Below are 27065 nucleotides of genomic sequence, written 5' to 3'. Positions count from 1 at the left end.
CCAGATCTCTGTGGATAGATCTGTTGCCTGTTGCCAATCTAATGTTTCTACCATTGTAGGTTACAGATCTCTTGTCCCGAGCTGCTTTCAGGATTTTCTCTTTGTCTCTGAGACTCATAAGTTTTACTATTAGATGTCAGGGTGTTGACCTATTTTTATTGATTTTGAGGGGGGTGATCTGTGCCTCCTGGATTTTGATGCCTGTTTCCTTCCCCAAATTAGGGAAGTTCTCTGCTATAATTTGCTCCAATATACCTTCTGCCCCTCTCTCTCTTTCTTCGTCTTCTGGGATGCCAATTATTCTAATGTTGTTTCGTCTTATGGTATCGCTTATCTCTCGAATTCTGCCCTCGTGACCCAGTAGTTGTTTATCCCTCTTTTTCTCAGCTTCTTTATTTTCCATCATTTGGTCTTCTATATCACTAATTCTCTCTTCTGCCTCATTTATCCTAGCAGTTAGCGCCCGCATTTTTTATTGCACCTCATTAATAGCCTTTTTGATTTCGACTTGCTTAGATTTTAGTTCTTTTATTTCTCCAGAAAGGGTTTCTCTAATATCTTCCATGCTTTTTTCAAGCCCAGCTAGTATCTTTAAAATTGTCATTCTTCACTCTAGTTCCTACATCTTACTAATGTCCGTATTGATTAGGTCCCTGGCAGTCAGTACCGCCTCTTGTTCTTTTTTTTGAGGTGATTTTTTTTGTTTTGTCATTTGTCCAGAGGAGAATAGATGAATGAGAGAACAAAATGCTAACAGGGTAACAATGACCCCAGAAAAATATACACTAAACAAATCAGAAGAGACCTGAAACCAGGGGAAAAGAAAGGGAAAGAAAGAAAAAAGAAAAAGGAAAAAAAAAAAGAATATGATCAAATATGATCAGGCTGGTGAATAGATCAGTGCCACACACTAGATTTTGGGCATATTTTGGTCTGTTAGAAGAAACTGCCTCCCAAAATTTTAAAGAAAGAAAAATGCATATATCTACAAAAATAAGGGTAAATATGATGAAGCAATGGAATATGACTGTAAAGATGAAAATTATAAAAGATTTTATAAAAGGAATTGATAAGAAGTTTGTTGAGAAAAGAAAGAAAAAAAATTTTTAAAAAAAGGGGGAGAGAATATGATCAGGCAGGAGACTAGAACAAAGCCATACACTAGAGATTAAGGTATATTTTGGTCTGTTAGAAGAAACTATCCCAAAAATTTAAAGAAAGAACAACTCATATATATATATATATATATATATATCAAAAATAAGGTTAACTACAATGAAAGGATAGAATATGACTCTAAAAATGAAAACTAGAAGAGATTTTTTAAAAAGGGATTGATAAGATGTTGGTTGAAAAAAGGAAAAAGAAAAATTAAAAAAAAATAGAAAAAGAAAGTTAAAAAAATTAACTTTGAAAGACTAAAGAATCATGGGAAAAAAGCCATGAATTCTATGTGCAGTATTCCCCTAGTGCTGGAGTTCTGCCGTTTTCATTGATCGGTAAACTTGGTCTTGGCCGGCTGTTCTTGCTGATATTCTGGGGGAGGGGCCTGTTGCCGTGGTTCCCAAATGTCTTTGCCGGAGGTGGAATTGCCCCCGCCCTTGCCCGTCTGGGCTAAGTAATCTGCTCGGGTTTGCTCTCGGGAGCTTATGTTCCCTGAAAGCTTTCTGTACAGCTTTGGAGGACGAGAGTGCAAATGGAGGCCTCCCAATCTCCGTCCGGAGGAGCTGAGAACTCAGGGCCCCACTCCTCAGTGTGCCCCCAGAGAAAAGCAGTCAGTCACTCCTATCTCCCAGTCTCCGGCCGCACTCCGTGCTCACCTGGCCTCTGACCGAGTGTTTCTATCTCTGGCACATGACCCCATGTGGAGTCTCCAAACCCAGCAGATCCCTGTGGTGCATTCCTGCTGCTCCTCCCAGGGGAGGAAAGGGAGTCTCCCCAGATCTGTCGCTTATTGGGTCCCTGCTGGAAGAGCAGTGGCCCGACTGTGCCGGGCATCAGGGTTTATGGCAACCCCAAGCTGAGAGCTCGCTCCTCGGCTCCATCTCTGCAGCCGGCTTCCCCACTCGGATACCTGGGAGCTCTGCCACACTCAGGTACCCCCAGTCTTTCTGTGACCCCGAAGGTCTTGAGACCACACTGTCCTAGCAACAGTTCCATCCCCTGCTTAGCCACTGGAGCGACGTCCCTCAGTGGAGCCGACTTCTCAAAGTTTCGATTTTGTGCTGCGCTGCTCTATCACTTGCCAGAAGCGGCTGATGGAGGCTCCCTCCCCCACAGTCTATCTTCCCGAATATTGCCTCGGATTCACTTCTCTGCACATCCTACCTTCCAGAAAGTGGTCACTTTTCTGTTCAGAGAGTTGCTGCTATTCTTTTCTTTGATCTCCTGTTGAGTTCGTAGGTGTTCAGAATGGTTTGATACCTATCTAGCTGAATTCCTGGGACCAGACGAAATTTAGGTCTCCTACTCCTCTGCCATCTTGCTCCTCCTCTGTTCAATCCATTTTGAATTAATTTTTGTATATGGTGCAAGAAAGTGGTTGTTTCATTCTTTTGCTTGTTGCTGTCCAGTTTTCCCAATACCATTTATTGAAGAGACTTTATCTTATTTTATTAAAGATCTAAGTAATGAAGTAGATAATGTTAGATGGAAAAAATCATGACAGTTTAAATCATGGATCATATGAACCAACTATTCTTTCTTTTTGAAGCTTGAAAGTCAATAGCATGGTAAAAGGACTTGAGCCATTTATTTGTCATTAGGGAAATGTAAATCAAAACCACAATGATATACCACCTCATACCCACTAAGATCAAACACTATTGGTGAGAATGTAAAATGGTGCAAAAACTTGGAAAATGGTATGGCAGTTTCTCAAAAGGCTAAACATAGCATTGCCATATACACTCAAGATGTATACACTCAAGAAAACTTTAAATCTATATCTACACAAAAACTTGTACATGAATATTCATAGCAACATTATTCATATTTGCCCAGTGCGGAAATAACCCCAAATATCCATTGACTGGTGAGTGAATAAACAAAATGTGGTACTCTAAATTCATTATTTCATTTTATTATTCAACAGTGAAAAATAATGAAGTACTAATAAATGCTACAACATGGATAAACTTTAAAAACATGCTAAGTAAAAGAAACACTATCACAAAAGACCATGTATTGAGTGATCCTATTTATAAGAAATGTCCAGAATAAGCAAATCCGTAGAGGCAGAAAGTAGATTAGTAGTTGCCAGGGACTGGGAAGAGCAGGGAATGGAGGGTGACCACTAGTGGATATGGAATTTCTTAGGATGATGAAAATGTTCTATAATTAAATAATGCTAATGATCGTGTACTTTTGTGAACATACTAAAAACCACTGAAGAGCACGCTTAGGAAAAGAAGCAAAAGAAACTAAATAGTTTCCTGAGGTCTCTGCTTCTCCAGCAGCCCTCTCAAGTATAGTGTTTTTGTCTCACATCTCACCTTATAGCTAGGAAAGTCCCTGTAGTTATGTCCAATTTCTTCTCTTGCAGAGCTCTGGCCTTGTGAGGCTTCTGCTTTCTGGATATACCATCCTGTTCCTTGCTCATTACTATCATCTCTGAAAATCCTAGTGACTCCTCATCATTCCTGGAAGATATTAGCCTCTGGATCACTTCCATCTGCTTCAAATTAATAACTCCTTCCTCTCTCATGACCATTTCCTTAATTTCACCTCGGCTACCCATTCCCATATACTGAGGTTTTATTGATTAAAGAAAGACTAGTTTTCAGAAGTACAGAGTACTTATTTAGATGATAAAAGTTCAATAATGGTTACAGTAGCCCTGTTGGCAGAGGATATTAGATCCTGTTTTGTTAAACTATACTGTGTGCCTTCCCTCCACTTGTAATCCCTTTGAGGAAAATATAATAGATTTGGAATTTAGAGTAAGAGAGCTATACTAAAAAGTTATTGGAAGTCTGGAATACATATGTTTTACTTATTTTTAGTATCCTTGTGTATTTCATATTTTTATTTTTTCTTTTAGAGGTTATAATGTTTGTAAAACGATTGAACAGGTGACTAAAAACTAAGTTGTGATGTTTTTTTATTTTGGTTTAGCAAAAACAAACCACTCTTGAGCAGCCTGCCTTTTCAGTTTCAAAGCAGTCACCACCAGTATCAGCACCTAAGAGGATTGATCCAAAATCTATTTGTAAAACACCCAGTAGCAGTGCCTTGGATGATTACATGAGCTGGTAATTACTTTTGGTGTTTAGTTTGGCACAATAGAAATAATATGGGCTTCAGGGACAAATAGATTTATAGTTAAATCCTGCTATGTTACTTTAAAGAGTTTCCAAACTTCTGTTATTTTTCTGAGCATCAGTTTTTTCATCAGTAAAAGAGGAGGGGAAGGTGACTACAATACATTTTTAAGGATTGTTTTGAAAGTCTCTGTTATATTATAATCTGTACCTATAACCTATAAATACTCCAAATACGTAAAACTTCTTGATAATTATACATTGTCACATGAATATCTTTCTGTAACTGAGAGAGATATTTTAAAGTTTAGCATTCTTAGACTGGATAAAGTAGGTACATTTTATAGCAAAGGAGGTGTTAATTGGAATGTAATAGTTTCTGAAAGAGGTTGGTTGTATAGGTCACATTGTTCTGGGAGTATTCAAAAGTAAAAGACTTGAGTGGATGGGAATGAGGGATGGGTGAAGAAATTGGATGGTCAGTGCTGATTGACAGGAAATAAGGGTATTGCAAAAGCAAATTAATGATATTTCAAAGAAAGGAAATAAAGGAATGTGGCACATCATATCATTCAACTAGTGGCTATATTTTTAATGTCTTAGAGAATAACTTAAGTCCATGATGCCTTTTGCTTTTCATTTTCATAATGTACTCTTTGATCTTAATTAGAACTGGCCTTATAAAAGAGGTTTTATAACCTGGTCTCTTAACCAATTTTAATACAGTTTTGCTATATATTACCTCATTTTATTATATGTTGGAATATTTTAAAGAATGGTTGCTAACTAGAATCGTGATGTAGTTATTTTTGTGAAGTTGTGTTATTTATTGTCTACAAATATTTGTAGAATTCCTTTGTGCCAAGCACCATTCTAGGTGTTGAAGATGTGATAGTGAATAAAACAAGCAAAGCACAGCTTTAAGCTCAAAAGCCAAACTCCTCTGATGTAATTAATTGGCTTTCAGATATTTCTAGCAGGCTATTGTAGAACATAATTATTAAAAAGCGCTCATAAGCTCTATGACCAGCCGTAGGCTAATGTTTGCCTTGGCTAAATTCTTATAAAATAACCCCAATTCCATATTTTAATGCCATCTTATTAATTTTACTAGTAAGAATTTCTTGTCTAGGAGTAAAAAATTACTTTCAGAAAGAACTGCCCCCAAATGAAACTTCTGGTGATGGTGTATCTAGAATAATTTAACTATATTATGAAAACTGACTTGGATTCTGTTTGATGTAATACATTTAAGTTTATATGCATCTTTTAAAATCACACAAAAACTGAATCAGAATCTTGTTTTTACAATTTTAATGTTTTAAACTAAAACCATATCTTTCCTAGTTTTAGAACTCCCGTTGTAAAGAATGACTTCCCACCTGCTTGTCAGTTGTCGACACCTTATAGCCAACTTGCCTATTTCCAGCAGCAACGGCAGCAAATACCTGTTACTCCACTTCAAACTTTACAGGTTTGATAAGCTTTATTTATGATGGTATATGATTTAGGTATGATCAAATCCTAAGATTTTATTTTCACAGCAGCTAGTTGTTAGGAATGGCCTTAAGAACTTGTCCATTTTTAGTTCTATGAGGCAAAACTCTTCTCTAATATCTTCCTAAGGGTACTTTGTGACTTTGAGAGGTTAGTTATTAAAGAAGTGAATGAAGTTTTTCTCACTAACTAGGCCAAAAGATCCAGTTTGAATAGCTAGACAAAATTTCTCTTGTAATTTAGGTTACTTTTTATTCGATTTTACTATTTAAGTCTGCTATTACTGAGCAGCCTCATTTCATTGGCTGATTAATATGAGATGCTACTAAAATATATACAATGGAATATTATGCAGCCATCAAAAGGAACGAAATCTTGCCATTTGCAACAATGTGGATGGAACTAGAGGGTATTATGCTGAGTGAAATAAGTCAATCAGAGAAAGACATGTATCATATGATCTCACTGATATGAGGAATTCTTAATCTCAGGAAACAAACTGAGGGTTGCTGGAGTGGTGAGGAGTGGGAGGGATGGGGTGGCTGGGTGAGAGACACTGGGGAGGGTATGTGCTATGGTGAGCGCTGTAAATTGTGTAAGATTGATGAATCACAGACCTGTACCTCTGAAACAAATAATACATTATCTGTTAAAAAAAAGAAGAAGAAGAAGATAGTAGGAAGGGAAAAATGAAGGGGGGGAAATTGGAGGAGGAGACAAACCATGAGAGACTATGGACTCTGAGAAAAAAACTGAGGGTTCTAGAGGGGAGGGGGGTGGGGGGATGGGTTAGCCTGGTGATGGGTATTAAAGAGGGCATGTACTGTATGGAGCACTGGGTGTTATACACAATGAATCATGGAACACTACATCAAAAACTAATGATGTATGGTGATTAACATAATAAAAAATAAGAGAAAAGTTTTTGCTGGTGAAGCGATTGTACTGCCATCTAGAGAAAAAAACACTCTCCTGATATCAGTACTAAAATTAGTTTCTAATAACTATCTGAGAGGCAGCTTAATAGTGGTAGAAAGCATGAACTCTGAAGGGAGATTTTCTGGCCATGAATCTTGGCCTCACTACTTACCAGCTGTTGACCTTTTGTAAGTTACTTAAATTTTCCGTGGCCATTTCATCACCTATAAAATGGGAATAACAGGCGTCTGGGTGGCTCAGTCGTTAAGTGTCTGCCTTAGGCTCAGGTCATGATCCCAGGGTCCTGGGATCCAGCCCCATATTGGACTCCCTGCTCCGCGGGAAGCCTGCTTCTCCCTCTCCCACTACCCCCCTGCTTGTGTCCCCTCTCTCGCTGTGTCTCTCTCTGTCAAATAAATAAACAAAATCTTTAAAAAAAAAAATGGGAATAACAAAGCTACCTACCCTATAGGATAATTGTGAAGATTGAATTAACTAATATATATATATATATATGTAACTTTTACAAAAGGGTCTGCTACTTAGTAAGTTATAAAAGTTAGTAGCAATTGTTATTTAAATAAACAGCCAAAAAGAACAACAACCAAAAAAACCATACAGGTAATTAGCTATTTCAAATTAAGAGAAAAAATTTAGCTGACAGAAAGTAGAACAATGGTTATCAGTGTCTAGAGAGAGGCAGGAATGGGGAGTTACTTACTGTTTAATGGGTGTAGAGTTTCAATATGAGATGATGGATGATGGTAATGTTTGCACAACAGTGTGAATGTACTTTATCTTAATGCCACTGAGTTGTGTACTTAAAAATGGTTAAAATGCAAATTTTTTGTTATGTGTATTTTACAATTAAAAAAGAACAAAAAAGGGGCACTTGGGTGGCTCAGTCGGTTAAACGTCCAACTCTTGGTTTCTGCTCAGGTCATGATCTCAGGTTCCTGAGATCAAGGCCCATGTTGGGCTCCACGGTCAGCAGGGAGTCTGTTTCTCTCCATCTTTCTCCCTCTTTTCCCCTTGCTCGCTCGCTCTCTTTCTAAAATAAGTATCGCTTTTAAAAAATAAAAAAAGAACAAGACAGCTGACAATATTCTATGGAAAGAGGAATAGTTTGTTTGTTTTTAAGATTTTATTTATTTATTCATGAGAGACAGAAAGAGGCAGAGGCAGAGGGAGAAGCAGGCTCCCCGCAGAACAGGGAGCCTGATGTGGAACTTGATCCCAGGACCCTGGGATCATGACCTGAGCCGAAGGCAGACATTTAACCGACTGAGTCACCCAGGCACCCCAAGAAGAATAGTCTTCTGAGGATTGAAGCAGAATAATAAATTACAAAGGAGAGAAAGATGATCAGGTTTGCCTACGTACATTGATTCAAAACACATTTATTGAGCTATTACTCATGTCAGACCCTGTTTGAGTTGATATCTATAAGTCAAGTCATGACCAAGTGAAGTAGCCAGGAGCTTTCTAGAAAAGGCCAGTGTCAGGAAACTGAAAAGGGGCTAGAGTGTGGCTAGAGCTCAGGCAGGGGCTAGGTGATCATTAGGGTTCTGCTGGACCCTTTATTTTAATTTATTTATTTATTTATATATGTGTGTATGTAAATGAGTAGGCTCCTCGCCCAGTGTGGAGCCCAACCTGGGGCTCAAACTCAAACCCCTGAGATCAAGAGTCTGATGCTTAACCAACTGAGCCACCCAGGTATCCCTCTGCTGGGCCCTTTAAATTTTAACCTGAGAGGGATGAGAAGCTGTGCAACAGCCGGTAGCAGGGAAGTGAAGTGATCTTATTTGCATTTTGAAAAAATTACTCTGGCCACAGTGAGGAGGATGGACCAAGGAGGATGTGGAATGACCTGTGTAGGAAACTGAGCTTCACATTGGTATTAAATCAAGTAAGTCAGAATTACTTTACTCTAAAAACTGTCAGCAGGGGGCGCCTGGGTGGCTCAGTCCTTAAGCCTCTGCCTTAGACTCAGGTCATCATCCCAGGGTCCTAGAATTGAGTCCCACATCGGTCTCCTTGCTCAGTGGGGAGCCTGCTTCTCCCTCTGCCGGCAGCTCCCCCTGCTTGTGCACTCTCTCTGACAAGTAAATAAATAAAATCTTTAAAAAAAAAAGGAAAGAAAAAAAGGAAAAGAAAACATACTTCATGACTCAACCGTGTTTTTCAACCCTAGAAGTTAAAGAAATTAGCATCTTTTTATATTATGTAAAAGGAGATTACAAGAGAGTTCTACCATTTGGAATCTAAAGCAGGACTTGGTTAAATTGAGGTTTATTCAGACCTTGTTTCAACTTAATCAGCTAATAAGATGCTCTTTGTGTCTTCAGCTTCTTTGTCAGCTTGGAATGACTCTTTTCACTGCACTCCATCCATGCAAAGCATTTATAGGTCCACAGAGAGCTCTAGCATAAGGGGAGGGAAGAAGGGGCACATTGCAGTAGGACATCAGCTAGAAGTTTGCTGAGGTGGATGCTGAAGTTCAGATTAACATGTTGAAGAGCACCCAGCAGAAAAGGGGCATTGCTGAAATTTGCATTTGTCTGATTGACTCTGGAGCTCTAAGCACCTTAGCACACTGCTTTCTTTATAATGTAATGCTAAATGAGGAGAAAGAATATAGATATAATTGTCTATATATGTAAGTGTAAAGAGGTTTATATAAGAAAAAAGAATAAATAAGGTGAAAAGTAATAGCTCGTGAGTTTGTATATTGGAAGAGTTCTTAAATCTCCTATTTATTGATTGATTTTTTTTTTTTTGGATTTTTTAAAGATTTTATTTATTTATTTGACAGGGAGAGACACAGAGAGAGAGGGAACACAAGCAGGGGGAGTGGGAGAGGGAGAAGCAAGCTCTCCACGGAGCAGGGAGCCCGATGTGAGGCTCGATCCCAGAACCCTGGGATCATGACCTGAGCTGAAGGCAGACACTTAACCGACTGAGCAACCCAGGTGCCCCAATCTTCTATTTATTTTATGTTTCTAAAAAGTACAGGTGAACTAATGTAACATTGTATGTCAACTATACTTAAATTCAAAACAATTAAAAAAAAAAGAAGTAGGGGCACTTGGGTGGCACAGTCAATTGAGCGTCCAACTCTTGGTTTCAGTTCAGGTCATGATCCTAGAGTCCTGGGATCAAGCCCCGAGTTGGTCTCCCTGCTCAGTGGGGAGCCTGCTTCTCCCTCTCCCTCTGCAGCTCCCCCTGCTTCTACACGCACACGCTCTCTCTCTGTCAAATAAATAAATCTTTTTAAATTAATAAATAAATTTAAGAAGTAAAGGCAAGTTAGAGGGGGATACCTTGGAAGTTTATATATTAAATTTATTTCTTTGACTAAAACAGAGTAAAATTCCTCTTTAAAATATTGTCTGACATCTAATTACTTAAAATTTAAGATAATTTCAAAATTGGAAGCATTTCACTGTACTAAATACAAGCTAATTTCTCATGCATATTCTTTGCACCTTTGAATCTTTATATTTTTTAATTATTTAGATTTCAGCATCCTCTTCAACAAGTGAATGCATTTCAGTTAAAGGAAGAATCTATTCTATATTGAAGCAGATAGGAAGTGGAGGCTCAAGTAAGGTAAGTATCTTAAATATTTAAGAGAGAAAAATATTTGTCTTTTTACCTTTGTCTTTTTACCTTTTGGGGCTCTTTTTTCTTAGCACCTGGGGGGCCTGTATTGCTTTTGAGCCAAAAAGTCCTTCTCATCCCCTGCTCCCATTCCCTCTCTCCAACAAATGACATATCTCTTTAGGTCTATCTCTTAATTTCAATTCTCTGTTCTTCCCTCTGATGTCCTGTGCTTCCAAATTTCTTCTCTAAATGACATTAGTATTGACTTCAGGATGGCAAATGAAGCTGTGTATTATCACAAGCAATCTTGTGCAAGTAATATTTTGGGATGATTCAGCAAGATATTTGACTAATATTTTTAGTTTTTTGAGTTTTTCTTTTCAAAAACAGAGTTTAGTAATGTGAATTTCTGGAATTGGAATGGATCATTTCCTAAATTTATCTGAGTTCTAAATTTATACAGTTCTACTTTTCTGGGTGGAAGGCATCTCAAAAGAGTTGTCTACACTTAACCATCTTCAGTTCTCCTCACTGTTCTCTTAAATCCACTTAAGTCATATTTTTATCTTCATCATTCACCAAAACAGTTGTTATCAGGATCACCAGTGATCTCCATATTTTTGCCAAATCTAATTTTAGCTTTAATTGTGGGTTACTCAGCATTTGGGACAGTTGATTGTTCTTCCCTTGTTGAAACTTTTTTTTGCCCCCATTTGGCCTCTCTCAGTTTTCCTGTTCTCCAACTGGCCATTCCTTTCCAGTCTTCTTCATGTCCCTTATCTTAATGGCACAGTGCTCCAGGTCTCAGTCCTTGATCTCTTCTCTTTCTAAACTCACTTCACTCCTTTGGTGTTGTCCAGTCTTGTGGTTTTAAATACCATGTATATGCTGATAATTCCCAAACATATTTGTAGCTCAGACCTCTCCCTTGAATTCCAGACTTTATACTCAGTCTGACTGCTCTGTTTCTCTTCTTGGCTGTCTACTAGGTATTTAAAACTTAATATATCCCAAACATAACTCTGGCTCCAGAGTCTTTCCCAGTTCAGTAAATGGTAACTTCGTTCTTCCACTAGCTAGGCCAAAAACTCTGGAATCATTGACTTCACTTTCTTTCTCACATACATCCAGCCAATCAGCAAATCTTGTTGGTTCTACCTCAAGAGTATATCCAGCATCTGACTATTTCTCATCACCTCCACTGTTATCACTTTGGTCAAAGCAACTGCCATCTTTTCACCTGGTTTATTATAATAGCCTTCTAACTAGTCTCATTGATTCAATCCTTGCTCTCCTGGTGTATTTTCTTATAAGAGTCAGTTTTCCTCCAGATATCCTCACGTCTTTGCTCAAACATCTTCTCAATCAGGCCTTCCTTGACCACACTCTTTAATACCAGAACTCCCACCTTCTACTTGCTGGTGAGCTCCATTTCCTTCTTTATTTTTCTCTGTAGCTCATCTTCTAGTGTGCTCTGTAATTTACTTATTTGGTTTGTTGTTTGTCTTCCTGCACTTGAATGTGAGTTCCATCAAGGTAGGGATGTTTGTCTGATTTGCTCAACAATGTTTGCTCCGTAATCTGGAATAGTGCCTAGAACGTAACAGAGTGAAGTAATTTGTTGGATGAGTGTTCCTACTCAGCTGTTTTGCTGTTATAAATTGTTAAGGATGATCTATGAAGCAAAACCTGTTAGGTTTAAGTTTTACTGTAATCTCTAAGCCAGCTAACAATAACTAGATTTAAGACTGTCTTGTTAACTTATTATAAATAAGGTATGTACATTATAATTTGTAGCAATTGTTCAATGATATTAGTTTCTTTTTTGTGTACATTTTCTTCTTTCCGTTGCCTCAAATTTCAGGCATAAGAACAAAGGGACAATACAATTGATTTTTATCAATATATTGGAATTGCCTAATTTAGTTGCTTTAATAGAAATTCTTTGGTTAATATTTATTATTTATTCTTTATATTTGAATAGTGTCAAGGTGCAATATTTAGTGGTATGTTTTCAGAGGATGTAAAATAATCTTGCTGATGTTTTAAACATTTTTTCCTTGGAGCATAATGACGGTGCTAGCTTAAGTGAAGAGCCAGGTGATAAGGCCATGACTGGCCGACTTTTTTTTTTTAGTATGATTACATTATATTATTTAATTTAATTATGGTGGAGTTGACAAAATCAACACACCTCAGAGAAAGAGGATAACATGCTTTATGAAACTGTTTATGTTCTGTCTATTCTAGAGTTTAGACAGTGACCAATTTATACTGTATTAAGAGCATTTAGAAAGGTCATGGGGGCAATTAGGAATGGTCATGACACTGGCCTTTCTAGTTCTTTCATTAACTTTCCATGAAACTGAACATTATAACTGATACTATCTCTATGAAATAGAAATAAGGGCTACCTAATCATCAGTTACTGCAAGAGTTTTGGCAGAGCAGGGGCAATACGGGAGTGAAAGCACATACATGCAAAAAGTTGATTTAAAAGTTTTCGTTTCCTCCAAAACTTTGAGATCTTATTGTATAGTTTTAATATCTTGCAAATCCTTTTTTCTGATATACCTGACAACTTTAATAGGTTCTAAAATGTCCACTTCAGGGGCGCCTGGGTGGCTCAGTCGTTAAGCGTCTGCCTTCGGCTCAAGTCGTGATCCCAGGGTCCTGGGATCGAGCCCCGAGTCGGGCTCCTTGCTCAGCAGGAAGCCTGCTTCTCCCTCTCCCACTCCCCCTGCTTGTGTTCCCTGTCTTGCTGTATCTCTCTCTGTCAAATAAATAAATAAAATCTTTAAAAAAAAAATAAAATGTCCACTTTATTCTGTCCTAATTGTCCTTAAAGATAGTAGCTAACTTTGCTGCCCTCCAAACACATCATCTCGGTCATCCTTCCAACCCTGCGTGGTAGGTACTACTAACAACATTTTAATTGTATTAGAGTAGTAGATACTCTCAATTCTCTGAGGTTTGTAAGGCTGTTTACCTTATACAAAGTGGCTTTATATGTTTTAAAATTCCTTTTATCTCTTCCCTTGCTATTTTCTGTTGTCTCTTGCCCTATCACTGTTTTAATGCCTATCCCTGTCTAATTTGCTATGTGTGCAAGTAAAACCAGTAATACTTTGTTAGAGTTTTGTATTTAAAATTTTAAAGTAACTAAGCTTATTAGTGCATTTGCAATGCATGAATCTCATATACACTTCTGTTCTTTTCTCATTCCTTGCCCCGACCTGTTGGGTAGTCAAGGTTAAATGGCTTTTGAGTAAATGATATTTTACTTCAGCGTGTCCAAAGGGATAAATGAATGTAATTTTTCTTGCTTACCCTGGCATTTGTATTTGTATTCATGCATTTCAGAAGCCTCATCCCTGTTGCATGTTTGCTGAAAGTTGGGCACCTTAACAGTGTTTTCTATTTTTCAAGATGTATTATCTGCCCCATCAAAATTGCTTAGAAGTTGACTGTCATTATAGTCAGAGCAGTTTGACCTGGACCTCAGAGATCCTGACAGTGGGCTTATAGGAACATTTTGTTCCTGTCAACTTGACTTTGAAAATTAGACCTAATCCACTTTTCACAACTGAATATACAGATAGCTTACAATTATTACATTTTTAAAAAATACTCTCTACCACATGAATGAAATGTCAGTTCCAGGCATAACGGAAAAAAACACCATCTGTGAAATGAATTGACTATGACAGCACTTAGATGTTCTTAACATTTTTTTTTAAAAGATTTTATTTATTTATTTGACAGAGAGGGAACACAAGTAGGGGGAGTGGGAGAGGGAGAAGAAGGCTTCCTGCCGAGCATGGAGCCCGATGGGGGGGCTCGATCCCAGGACCCTGGGATCATGACCTGAGCCGAAGGCAGCCGCTTAACCGACTGAGCCACCCAGGCGCCCCGATGTTCTTAACATTTTTGACTGTTTTCTTCTTTAGGTTATTTTCCAGGTTAAGGCATCCAACAGAGTGTTATGAATACATATGAAATTTAAATTATCTTTTTTACATGTTAATATAAAAACTTGTTACGTTTACCCCTTTGCATTATTGAATGCCCATTGTCACAGGTAGCTGAGAATGGTCTTTTAACTCTCCTAACATATTTTTTCCCTTCAGTACTCAAAATAAGCCCAGACATATTTAATTATTCATATCAGTATTCTTTAACCTAAAATTCTAATAAATTTAGAAGTATTATGATAATGTAAAAGTAGTGCATTCTAAACTTTATCCTTTGTTCTACTATATAGGTATTCCAGGTATTGAATGAAAAGAAACAGATACATGCCATAAAATATGTGAACTTAGAAGAAGCAGATAATCAAACAATTGAGAGTTACCGGAATGAAATTGCTTACTTGAATAAACTACAACAACACAGTGATAAGATCATCCGACTTTATGATTAGTAAGAATTTTTTTTAATTTGAAAGGAAAACTATTTTTGCTATAATTCTTTAGACTTAATAAATCTTAATAGTATAACCTAACCATGTATTGCTTTGGTTTTTTTATTTGTTTTTAATGGCAGTGAAATCACGGACCAATACATTTACATGGTAATGGAGTGTGGAAATATAGACCTAAATAGTTGGCTTAAAAAGAAAAAATCCATCAATCCATGGGAACGCAAAAGTTACTGGAAAAATATGTTGGAGGCAGTTTACACAATTCACCAACATGGTATTTTAAAATCTCTTTATATGCAGAGTTATAATAATCATTAATAATGTCATCTTAGAGAAATACACCATTAATTTTTAGGTATTTGTTATTGGCACCTTTAGACTAGATAAATATTTGGAAGCTCATTTAAAGATGAAAGGACAAAAAAACCATTTCTTTAAAGCACTGTTTACCAAAGGATATAGTGCATGCATCCATAATGCAAAATGTACCCATATCTTTATTAGTATTAACATAGTCCATTATCCTGGGTCTCCAAATAGTTCAGTTATAGCAGATCTGAGACTTTGCAGTTCAGGCATCTCAAAAATCTGAGATGTTTATTTCTCATTCTCCCGGTCATTTTGTATTGTGTGCCCTGTCTGGGAGTTGGTTTTATTCTTTTTCAATTGTTAGCCCTAAGTTGTTTTTTTACTTTACTTGGACTTGGTTCTTTTTAGGGCTTCTCTGCCTTTGCTGTATCCTTTTTTTAAAAACAACTGTTAACCTAAATAATTGTAATTTTTTTCCCCTCATGTCTCCTATAAGTTAAAAGATAATTCACCAGAGATTAAGATCAGGGTTGTAGGGATAGAGGTGTCAGGGGCATTAGGGTCTTAACCACTTGGCAGTATAATTTATGATGTTATGTAGTGGGTGGTGAATCAGTGGTTTTAAGATCATTAACTCTCAAGCCAGATTGCCAGGGTCAAGTCACAGCCCTGTCACTTAGGCTATATGATCTTGAACAAATTACTTAAACTCTTTGCCTTAGTTTCCTCTCTTAAAAGTGGGGATAATAATAGTACAGTACTTAACCCAGTGCTGGTATGAGAATTAAGTGATTCAATCTAAGCAGCAAACTTAGAAAGTGTCTGGCACATAGCAGGTGCTATATCTTTTTAGAAAATATTAAAAATGAGCATTTAATTTGATTGACTAAAGGAATCAACTCAGCCAGTAGGTTGTGAAATTTTTTTGTACTTAGAATATTTTACATTGTCTAATATTACAATGGATTTTTATTTTGAAGGCATCGTTCACAGTGATCTGAAACCTGCTAACTTTCTGATAGTTGATGGAATGCTAAAGCTAATTGACTTTGGGATTGCAAACCAAATGCAACCAGATACAACAAGTATTGTTAAAGACTCTCAGGTAAGACGTAATGAATGGTTGGCTTCCACACACTACAGTTCAATTCCTTTTCACCTGTACTTTGCTAACGGGGATTTTATTTTTTCCTACTTCATTCTTCAAAGGATTTGAAACCTTTGTATAAAAATAAATACTATAAGAATCAGAACCATATTCAATACACTTTAGTATAAAAAGTCAAGATTAGGTAGAAATAAATTGAGCAATTTTGGATGATTTTCCTATAGCTGAGGTAGAGAAGCAGTAATACCTGTCTTGGAGATCATCTTGGTCATGATCTTGAGTTCACCTGAAACTTTGTCTCAGAAATACCTGGTAACAACCAAAGAGGAAATTGAAATTACATGTTTTTCATTGTCCATGAGGTAAGATTATTTCATTCTTCTGGAGAAGTAAAGCTTTTCCTATCACTTGCATTTGAAAAAATTCTTTTTTTTAAATAACTTTTTTTAAAAGATTTATTTACTTATTTTAGAGAGAGAGCGAGCAAGCACAAGTGAGGGGAGGGGCAGAGAGAGAGAATCCTCAAGCAAATTCCCCACTGAGTGGGAAGCCCAAGGTGGGGCTTGATCCCAGAACCCTGAGATCATGACCTGAGCCAAAATCAAGAGCAGGCTGCTTAACTGACTGAGCCAGTCAGGCGCCACTGAAAAAAATTTCTCAAGTGGGCCTTCATATTGGAAACACCATAATGAATACTGTACTCAACTGCATTTTTCTAATAGGGTATGCAATCACAAACTTAATAAATTTGTCCCCATAAAAACTAAGGTGATGACACCAAAGAATAACTAAAAGTAATCCTGCTTGGAGCCAAGATGATGTGCTCCACGTATGCAGATTTTTGATGTGGATCTGCCATCCTAGAAGTAAAACTAGATCATTTTTAGGAGGAACAGATGGACGGCATGCCCTTGAAACAATTCTATTTGACAGTGACTTCTCTTTGTATCATAAATGCGGCTGAACATTGGGGCTTCTGGGTGGCTTAGTTGGTTAAGTGTCCAACTCTTGATTTTTAGCTCAGGTTGTGATCTCAGGGTCATGGGATGGAGCCCCGGGTCAGGCTCCCTGCTTGGCGGGGAGTCTGCTGCTCTCCATCTCCCTCTGCCCCCTGCCCCTGTCCCTGCTCATACCCTCACGTGCAGACGCTCTCTCTCTCTCAAATAAATAAATGGTAAAAAAAAAAAAATACGGCTGAATATTTAGTTGTAAATCAGTTTGAAGATACCCTCTATGGCAAGGTCCTAAAGTACAGGTATTCTGTGTTTGAAAACAGAACCATTTGTTTTAAAATAAAATAAATGCCTCATAAAGTTGGCATAATCCGACTGTGGAAGCTCTTGCATGATTTACATACCTGCCCCATCTCACTCTGGACATAGGCCCAGGGAATACTTGGAGACATAGCTAGAGTTTTGATTGGTTGGTTGGTTGATTTTTTTTTTTTTTAAGCATTCTAGGTCTATTCCAGCACAGAAATGAGTGATTGATATCAATTCCTTCAAAGCTTATGGCTTTTAGTATAACTTTAGTCTCGACAGTTTTATGGTGGTTGTTCTCCATCATCATAGAAAAAGCTCAGCATTCTGAATGGAATAATTTACTGATTATGAATCTAATTTGCTGGAGTTGTGAAGAAATTTATGTCCTAATATTGTTGTCAGTTACTTGAGTTTTTTAAAAAATTACTGCAATATGTAATTATTCAAGTTTCCAAGAGTCTGACATTTGTGTTTTAAAAAACCTAAGGCAAAATAAGGTATTTTCATTGATTTGTGTTTTCTGTGATTTGGCATACAGGTTGGTACAGTTAATTATATGCCACCAGAAGCAATCAAAGATATGTCTTCCTCAAGAGAGAATGGGAAATCCAAGTCAAAGGTACTGTGAAGGTTATTTACATCCCATTTATTGGGCATCAATAGGGAATGGGCTATTCTCTGATTAAACTTAACAGCCAACTCAAAGTTGCTCAAGTTCTAAAACTTTTTAGGTCATTATAGAGACCTTGCTTTCTTAAGCAAATTATCATGGGATTCAATTTTACTGTTATTTATTGATTTGAGACTGTTCTTTTAATATTGTGCTTTTAATATGGTGGTGTCTCAACAGTGTGCTCTACTAAGAAATGTTCCCAGGATACTTTTAAGTTTTAAAATTAAAGGTAGAAATTAAGACTAAATTATCTCTGATTTGGAGCCCTTAAATGGTATTGAACTGATAACCTTTGAAGTCTTTTGTTTCTTCTTTGATTCTTACGTTTTATCTCTTACCATTTATTCATTTGCGAATTCTGCATTTCCAAGTATAATTCTAGTCTGTAATTTTTTCCCAGCCTGCCACAGGCTACTTTCCCACTTACCTTATTTCACCACCTCAGTGAGCTTTGTGTTAGCCTCACTGGTGTTCTTGTTGGGGTCCTTTTGCCTGCCAGGATGCCTCTGGCTTCCAAACTAACCCTTCTTGCTCTGGAGCAGTGTCACAAAGTGCACGCAAGCACACATTGTTGTACAGGGACCTGCATTCAAGCAATAGATCTGCCTCTTCGTTAACAACTGTCTTTGTGACTTGACTTGCCTACTTTCTTTTTCTATAAATTAGGTTTACAAACAGTACCTATTAAGAAGTAATTGAGGGGCGCCTGGGTGGCTCAGTTGGTTAAGCGTCGGACTCTTGATTTTGGCTCAGGTCATGATCTCAGTGGTGAGATCAAGCCCCGCATCAGGCTCCGTGCTTAGCACAGAGTCTGCTTGGGATACTCTATCTCTTTCTCTCCTCTCTCTCTCTGCCTCTTCTCCTCCCCCTGCTCTCACCTACGTGTTCTCTCTCTCCCCAATAAATAAAATCTTAAAAAATATTTATTGTAGGGGCGCCTGGGTGGCTCAGTCGTTAAGCGTCTGCCTTCGGCTCAGGTCATGATCCCAGGGTCCTGGGATCGAGCCCCGCATCGGGCTCCCTGCTCAGCGGGGAGCCTGCTTCTCCCTCTCCCACTCCCCCTGCTTGTGTTCCCTCTCTCACTGTGTCTCTCTCTGTCAAATAAATAAAAAAACTTAAAAAAAAATATTTATTGTAATCCAATAATTTTGGAGAAAACAAGTAAATTTAAAACTTGCAGTTTTTTAGTTTTTATATTTTCAGAAACTGCAAGAACATAATATACGTTTCAGTTGAAATATTTTAATTATAAGTTTGTTGAGAGACTTAAAACTCGTCTCTTGATAAAATAACGAAATATAACAAAAACTAGAAAAATATTTTTTTTTCATGTAAACCTAATCTAGTATCTGCCCATTCATTGAGCTTTAGTTATGATTTTAAATGTTAGGGATTATATGTGTAAGTGTGTGTGTATAAATATTCTTACATTTACTTTTATGTTAAGATTATGGTAACTTACTATTCTTTTTTTTTTTTTCTAATTAGATAAGCCCCAAAAGTGATGTTTGGTCCTTAGGCTGCATTTTGTACTATATGACTTATGGGAAGACACCATTTCAGCATATAATTAATCAGATTTCTAAATTACATGCCATAATTGACCCTAATCATGAAATCGAATTTCCTGATATTCCAGAGAAAGATCTTCAAGATGTGTTAAAGGTAACATTAATAGTATATGGATATAGAAGAACAATATTTCATGTACTTAAATTGTTGGCTTAGAAGAAATAGTTGAACTCACTGGAATTATGTAACTGGCTTCAGTAGATATATCTGGTCTATTGGAAGGAATTGCTGAATGAATTAGCTTTTTAAGTCATGTTAAGTTCACTTTGAAGGTGTTTTAAAACTTATGAATACTTGGGGATTTTGCAAAAATGACTTGTGAAATAATCTTGTTACTTCTGAGTAGGCTATCTGGAAAGCAACTTCTATAGTATGATACAATCTTGAAAGACACTTTATATCAATATTACATAAGAAAACTTGATTTTTTTTAAATTCTTATTTGTATAGTGTTGTTTAATAAGGGACCCTAAGCAGAGGATATCCATTCCTGAGCTTCTGGCACATCCATATGTTCAAATTCAAACTCATCCAGGTACTTCTTTGAAAATCAGTTTATTAGTAACTACTAATCCAAACAGATGTATAGCTGTAACAGAAAACAATATGAATCGGCTTCTCTTTTCCAGCCTGCTTCCTTCCGTAAGGAAGTTCCTTTTATGCTAAAATCCTAAAGTAAATGAAATTACTTTTTAACTTGCTGGCATTCATATTTACTTACTCTAGGTAAATGGCTATGATTAGTGATAAATTACAAGAAGCCAGTTATTGTGCTGTTAAACAGAATGTATTTGTATGTGATTTTATATTTTTTATTGGTATGGCATTTTATTGATTATATTTTTTGGCAGGTAACCAGATGGCTAAGGGCACCACTGAAGAAATGAAATATGTTCTGGGCCAGCTCGTTGGTCTGAATTCTCCTAACTCCATTTTGAAAGCTGCTAAAGTAAGAATGTCTATTCTCTTTCTACATTACTTTTAAATGTTTTCTGTAGTTTAATGAATAGACACTTAAGCAGGTAATCCAAAGAAAAGTTGGTCCAATCATCAGATCAACTATGAAGTATATTTCTACATTTAGATACTTAATGAGTGCTTTTTGACAAATATAGACTTAGTTGATTTACATTCTTATTCTGCAGATAATTGAAAGTATATTATCATATTAGGTGCATTCCTAAAATTGCTGTCAGGTCTCGATTGGAATAAATTTCAAAAGGAATTTGTCGTTTAAATCAACGACATTCTTAACACAGCTTTTGAATTCATTTCTTCTAGCCATTTTTTTTTTCAGAAGCCATCTTGGAGAAATCTCAGTATTTGTTACATGTAATGACTTGAAGCTATGTAAGCAGTCAGAACATTTCTCAAAGCAAATGTCTTAGACCTACCTTTCAGCCTCCCAGTGTTTATTTCTACCTATACCACCATTTTTTGATCTTGTTGCCGTCAAACCCCTAGTCATTTCTAGAACCCTATGTATGCTTATTGACCAACTGGTTTAGTTACCAAGCAGTTACTAATTATTTATTTCAGTAATAATGTTATTATAAAATTATGGGAGCTTAAATTAAAGATACTCTTAGCTCTCTGGGTAGGGTAAAGCCAATCTAAGATGTCAAGAACTTGGATACATTCTGGAGGAATTTACTATATATTCGCTATTATATTTGCATTCATGACATAAAGGTAAATTTTTTTCTTAAATTTTCTTAAGTGCTCGTGGTTAAATCAATGGCTTTAGGAATTCAAATTGGACAAAATTTGTTTTATAATTTTACTGTATTTCATATCTCCATGTTTTAAATTTCTACCAGTATATTATTTAGAGCCTTTTATAAATAAAATTGAGATGAATTAGTTACCTTGACTACTAAGGTTATGTAAGTTCCTTAATGGTAGAGATGTCTGTTATCTTTATAAATTAAATGTTGGCTTAGCCTTAAATCTTTTAAAATATGTAGATTGTAATATAGCTAATTGTGTTTATTTATATAACAATTTGTATTTTTTTAATGTCATCTGTTTATTAGTTGAAATATCATCTGAAACTATATTTCCTGATGAGTGTATTTTAAAGTGTAGCAATTTATCTAAGACTGGCTTAATTAAAGAAAAATACGGGAGAGCAAGAAGGCCTTTAAGATATATATATATGCTTATTAATGGCTATGTTACATTTCTTTTATACAATGATGGAGCTGTATCTCATGATAGTAGATTTTTAGGCCAAGCTAGGTGTTTACTATTCTTAATTATCTTCAATAGTTTATAATTTTCTAGTTATAATAACAAGAGAGAAATTCATTACATTTTTTGTAGTTATCTTTATTCGTCTGATAATACATTGACATTTAGAAGTTACAAAACAGGTGTGTGTTTTTCATTTCAGACTTTATATGACCGCTATAGTAGTGGTGAAAGTCATGATTCCTCGTCCTCCAAGACTTTTGAGAAAAAATGATTTGCAGCTACTCATAAATTGTCAGATATCACCTGTAAAATATATTGGACTGTTATACTCTTGATTCTCTGTGGAAATCTGCTCTTAAAGACAACTTCACCCTGAAATTATCAATGGCAGCAAAATTCAGTGGATTATCCTCAAAAGAAAACTGTAAAAATAATAACCACTAATGATACTGTATATATTAAGTTGTAGAATTGTTTTCTCTCTTTTATGCTTTTCTGTAAAGCTACTCTATTTGATACCATTTCACACTTAGAATAGTGGGTGAACAACTGAAATATACCCTGAAGAACTATGTAAATAAAGCTTTGTAGCATAAAATGACACTAAAATGTAAAAATTGTATAATTATTTTCTTTAAGCAAATGTACTGCTGGTGTGGCAGCATAATTCTTAATAAAAACTGAATTAAGGGAAGACACAAGAGTAGATCTTAGTAAATGAACATCAAGAAGAAAATTCCAAACGGTTTGAATTCTAAAATAGATTTCCTAATTGTTTTATGGTACTGATAGAGTCCAGAGTTTTAGGGCTGTACTTTGTTCTTTTAATTCCCTCTGATTCTTCGTAATATCTATTGCTTGGTGTTTAGAGTATCATGCCGGGTTCTGAGGTATAAGTTGTATAGGGCATGCCCTCACTGTGTGACTTGCTTGGTAGTTGGTAATTACAAATGTATAGTCTTAGAGTCTTCCGGACTGAATCTACTAGACTCTTCCCCCCGCCCCTCTTCTTTTCTTTTTTTAGATTTCAATAGACTTTTTTTTTTAATTAAGATTCTTTTTTAGATCAGGTTTAGGTTCACAGTAAAATTGAGGGGAACGTACAGAGATTTCCCATATAGCCCTTGCTCTCACACATGCAGTCTCCCTCATTATCAACATCCCCCCCCCAGATTGGTACATTTGTTAAAAGTAATGAACCTACATTGACACACCATAATAATCACCCAAAGTCCATAGTTCACATACAGTTCACTCTTGGTGATGTACATTCTATAGGTTTGGACAAATATATAATGACAAGTATCCATCATAATACTATCATATAGAGTATTTTCATTGCCCTAAAAATCTTCTGTGCTCCTCCTGTTCATCTGTCCCCTACCCCATAATCCCTGGCAATACTGATCTTCTTTTTTTTTTTTTTTTAAGATTTTATTTATTTGACAGAGAGAGACACAGCGAGAGAGGGAACACAAGCAGGGGGAGTGGGAGAGGGAGAAGCAGGCTTCCTGCGGAGCGGGGAGCCCAATGTGGGGCTCGACCCCAGGACCCTGGGATCATGACCTGAGCCGAAGGCAGATGCTCAACGACTGAGCCACCCAGGCGCCCCAATCACTGATCTTCTAATTGTCTCAACAGTGTTGCCTTTTCCAGAACATTATATAGTTGGAGTTATACAGTAGGTAGACTTTTCAGATTAGTTTCTTTCACTTAGAAAAATTCCTCTAGTTCTTTTCAGTGCCTAGTAATATTCCATTGTATGGATGCACCACAGTATCCATCCACCTACTGTATGTCATCGTGATTGCTTCCAGATTTTGGCAGTTACGAATAAAGCTGCTATAATCTGTGTGCAGGTTTTTGTGTGGACGTAAGTTTTCAACTGCCCGAGGAGCAGGTTTGATGGATTGATGGTAAGAGTATATTGAGTTTTGTAAGAAACTGCCAAACTGTCTTCCAAAGAGGCTGTACCATTTTGCATTCCCTTCAGCAATGAATGAAAGTTACTGATGCTCTACATCCTTGCCAGCATTTGGAGTTGTCAGTGTTCCAGATTTTGACCATTCTAATAGGTATGTAGTAGTATGTAATTGTTCCTTTAATTTGCATTTCTGTGATGGCACGTGATGTGGAATATCTTCATATACTTCCTTGCCAGTTGATACTATCTTTGGTGAGATGTCTTTGGCTTATTTTTTAAATTGCGTTGTTTTCTTTTTCTTTTTTTTTTTAAGATTTTTTTATTTATTCATTTGAGACACAGAGATAGAGAGTGAGAGCATGAGCAGGGAGAGAGGGAGAGGGAGAAGCAGGCTCCCCACTGAGCCAGGAGCCCGATGTGGGGCTTAATCCCAGGACCCTGGGATCTTGACCTGAGCCAAAGGCAGACGCTTAACCATCTGAGCCACCCAGGCATCCCGGGTTGTTTGTTTTCTTAAGGTTTAAGTTAGTTTTAAGAATTCTTCATGTATTTTGGATAGTAGTCCTTTATCAGATGTCTTTAGCAAATATTTTTTCTCAGTCTGTGGCTTGTCTTCTCATTTTCTTGATACTGTCTTTCATAGTGCAGAAGTTTTTAATCTTAATGTGCTCCAGCTTTTCAATTGTTTCTTTCATGGATTGGGTCTTTGATGTTGTGGCCGAAAAGTCATCACCATATACCCAAGGTCATCTATTTCCTGCTGTTATGTTCTAGAGTATTACAGTTTTGCAGTTTATGTTACATTTAGGTTTGTGATCCACTATGAGTTAATTTTTGTGAAGAATGTAAAATCTGTCTCTAGATTCATTGTTTTGTATGTGGATGCCTAGTTATTGAAGAGACTGTCTTTCCATTGTATTGCTTTTGCTCCTTTGTCAAAGATCAATTAACTATACATATATGGATGTCTATTTCTGGGCTCTATTCTCTTTCACTCATCTGTCTATTCCCTCACCTATACCACGCTGTCTTGAGTACTGTCACTGTATAGTAAGTCTTGAAGTTGGCTAGTGGCAGTCCTCCAACTTTGTTCTTCTCCTTAAATATTGTGTTGACTGTTCTGGATTTTTTTGCCTTTCCATATAAACTTGAGGATTGGTTTGTCACTATCCATAAGAAAACTTGCTGGGATTTTGATTGGCATTGCATTCAATTTGTAGATCAAGTTGGGAAGAACTGACATTTTGACAATATTGAGTCTTCCTATCCATGAATGGAATATTTCTCCATTTATTCATCTTTGATTTTGTTAATCAGGGTTTTGTAGTTTGTTTCATATAGACCTTGTATATATATTATGAGATTTATTCCCAAGTATTTAATTTTTGAGTGTCCTAATGTAAATGGTATTGTTTTTAATTTCAAATTCCACTTGTTCATTGCTATATATAGGAAAATGTTTGACTTTTGTATATTAACCTTGTATCCTGCAACCTTTCTTTTTTTTTTTTTTTTTTAAATTTATTTATTTGACAGAGAGATAGCACAAGTAGGCAGAGCAGCAGGCAGAGGGAAAGGGAGAAGCAGGCTCTCTGCTGAGCAGGGAGCCTGATGCGGGGCTCGATCCCAGGACCCTGGGATCATGACCTGAGCTGAAGGCAGCCGCTTAACCGACTGAGCCACCCAGGCGCCCCTATAATTGTTTATTAGTTCCAGGAGCTCTTTTGTGTCTTCTACATAGATGATCATGTCATCTGCAAACAAGACAGTTTATTTCTTCCCTCCCAATCTGCATACCTTTTGTTTCTTCTTGTCTTTTTTTTTCCCCTAAATAATCTCTATACCCAATGTAGGGCTCCAACTCGCAACTCCAAGATCGAGTTGCATGCTCTGAGCCATCCAGGCTCCCCTTTTCTTGTCTTCTTACATTAGCTAGCACTTTCAATATGCTGTTGAAAGAAGTGTCGAGGGGACTCCCTTGCCTTGTTGCTGATCATAGTGAAAAAGCTTCAAGTTTCTCTCCATTAAATATGCTAACTGTATTTTTTTTTAAATTTATTTATTTGAGAGAAAGGGGAGAAAGAAACTAAGCGGACTCCATACTGAGTGTGGAACCCCAACACAGGCCCAATCTTAGGACCCTGAGATCATGACCTGAGCTGAAACTAAGAGTCAGACAGACGGTCAACCTACTGTGCCACCCAGGTGCCTTGGTGTATGTTTTTTATAGATACTCTTTATTAAGTTGAGGAAGTTCCCCTTTATTCTTAGTTTCCTGAGAGTTTTTATCATGAATAGATGTTAGATTTTGTCAGTTGCTTTCTCTGCATCTATTAATAATGGTCATGTGAGTTTTCTTTTGTAGCCTGTTGATATGATTGGTTACATTAATTGATTTTTGAATGTTGGACCAGCCTTGACTACTTGGGATAAAGCCCACTTAGTTGTGGTGTACAATTCCTTTAATACATTGTTGAATTTGATTTGCTAATATTTTACTGAAGATTTTTGCATCTATATTCATGAGACATATTGTTCTATAGTTTTCCTGTAATGTCTTTGGTTTTGGTATTAGGGTAATGCTGGCCTCATAACATGAGTTAGGAAGTATTCCCTCTGCTTCTATCCTCTGAAACAGCTTGTGGAGAATTCATATAATTTCTTCCTTAAATATTTGGTAGAGTTTACCAGTGAACCCCTCTGGGCCTGGGAACCCATCTGGAAGGTAATGAATTATTGATTCAATTTCTTTAATAGATAGAAACCTATTCAGGTAGTTTATTTATTTATTTATTTATTTTAAGATTTTACTTAAATTTATTAGAGAGAGAGCACGAGCAGGGGGAGGGGTAGAAGGAAAAGCAGACTCCGCACTGAGCAGGGAGCCCAAGGTGGGGCTCAATCCCAGGATACTGGGATCATGACCTGAGCCGAAGGCAGATGCTTAACAGACTAAGCCACCCAGGAGCCCTGTTTATTCTTGTGAGTTTTGGCAAATTGTGTTTTTTAAGAAATTGGTCCATTTCATCTAGTTTATCAAATTCATGAGCATAGAGTTGTTCACAGTAGTTCTTTAGTATCCTTTTAATGGCTATAGAATCTATAGTTACGTCCTTTTTTTTTTTCCTTAGTCTGACTAGAGGCTTATTGATTTTTTTTTTTAAAGATTTTATTTATTTATTTGACAGAGAGAGACACAGCGAGAGAGGAAACACAAGCAGGGAGAGTGGGAGAAGGAAAAGCAGGCTTCCCTCGGAGCAGGGAGCCTGACGCGGGGCTCGAGGGGCCCCTGACGCGGGGCTCGAGGGGCCC

At 36.9% G+C, this 27065-nt stretch overlaps 1 protein-coding gene across 2 annotated transcripts in view; it reads left to right on the top strand.

Moving 5' to 3' along the window:
- The window catches only part of TTK (TTK protein kinase), a 45313-nt gene extending 22789 nt beyond the window's left edge, over positions 1-22524 (top strand). Inside the window, exons 12-22 of one of the 2 annotated variants that reach the window (XM_044917402.1) lie at positions 4117-4253; positions 5610-5736; positions 10200-10292; positions 14551-14708; positions 14832-14983; positions 15999-16123; positions 17927-18007; positions 19550-19726; positions 20084-20168; positions 20485-20582; positions 22029-22524. In XM_044917402.1, the coding sequence (XP_044773337.1) occupies positions 4117-4253; positions 5610-5736; positions 10200-10292; positions 14551-14708; positions 14832-14983; positions 15999-16123; positions 17927-18007; positions 19550-19726; positions 20084-20168; positions 20485-20582; positions 22029-22100 (1305 nt within the window). In that variant the 3' untranslated portion in view covers positions 22101-22524. The remainder of the gene's footprint in view (positions 1-4116; positions 4254-5609; positions 5737-10199; positions 10293-14550; positions 14709-14831; positions 14984-15998; positions 16124-17926; positions 18008-19549; positions 19727-20083; positions 20169-20484; positions 20583-22028) is intronic. The other variant, XM_021693372.1, reaches the window with a different exon arrangement.
- The last annotated feature ends 4541 nt before the right edge of the window (positions 22525-27065 follow it).

The sequence above is a fragment of the Neomonachus schauinslandi genome, chromosome 8, assembly GCF_002201575.2.
Source record: "Neomonachus schauinslandi chromosome 8, ASM220157v2, whole genome shotgun sequence".
Classification (NCBI taxonomy): domain Eukaryota; kingdom Metazoa; phylum Chordata; class Mammalia; order Carnivora; family Phocidae; genus Neomonachus; species Neomonachus schauinslandi.
This window is presented reverse-complemented; position numbering and strand designations above follow the sequence as displayed.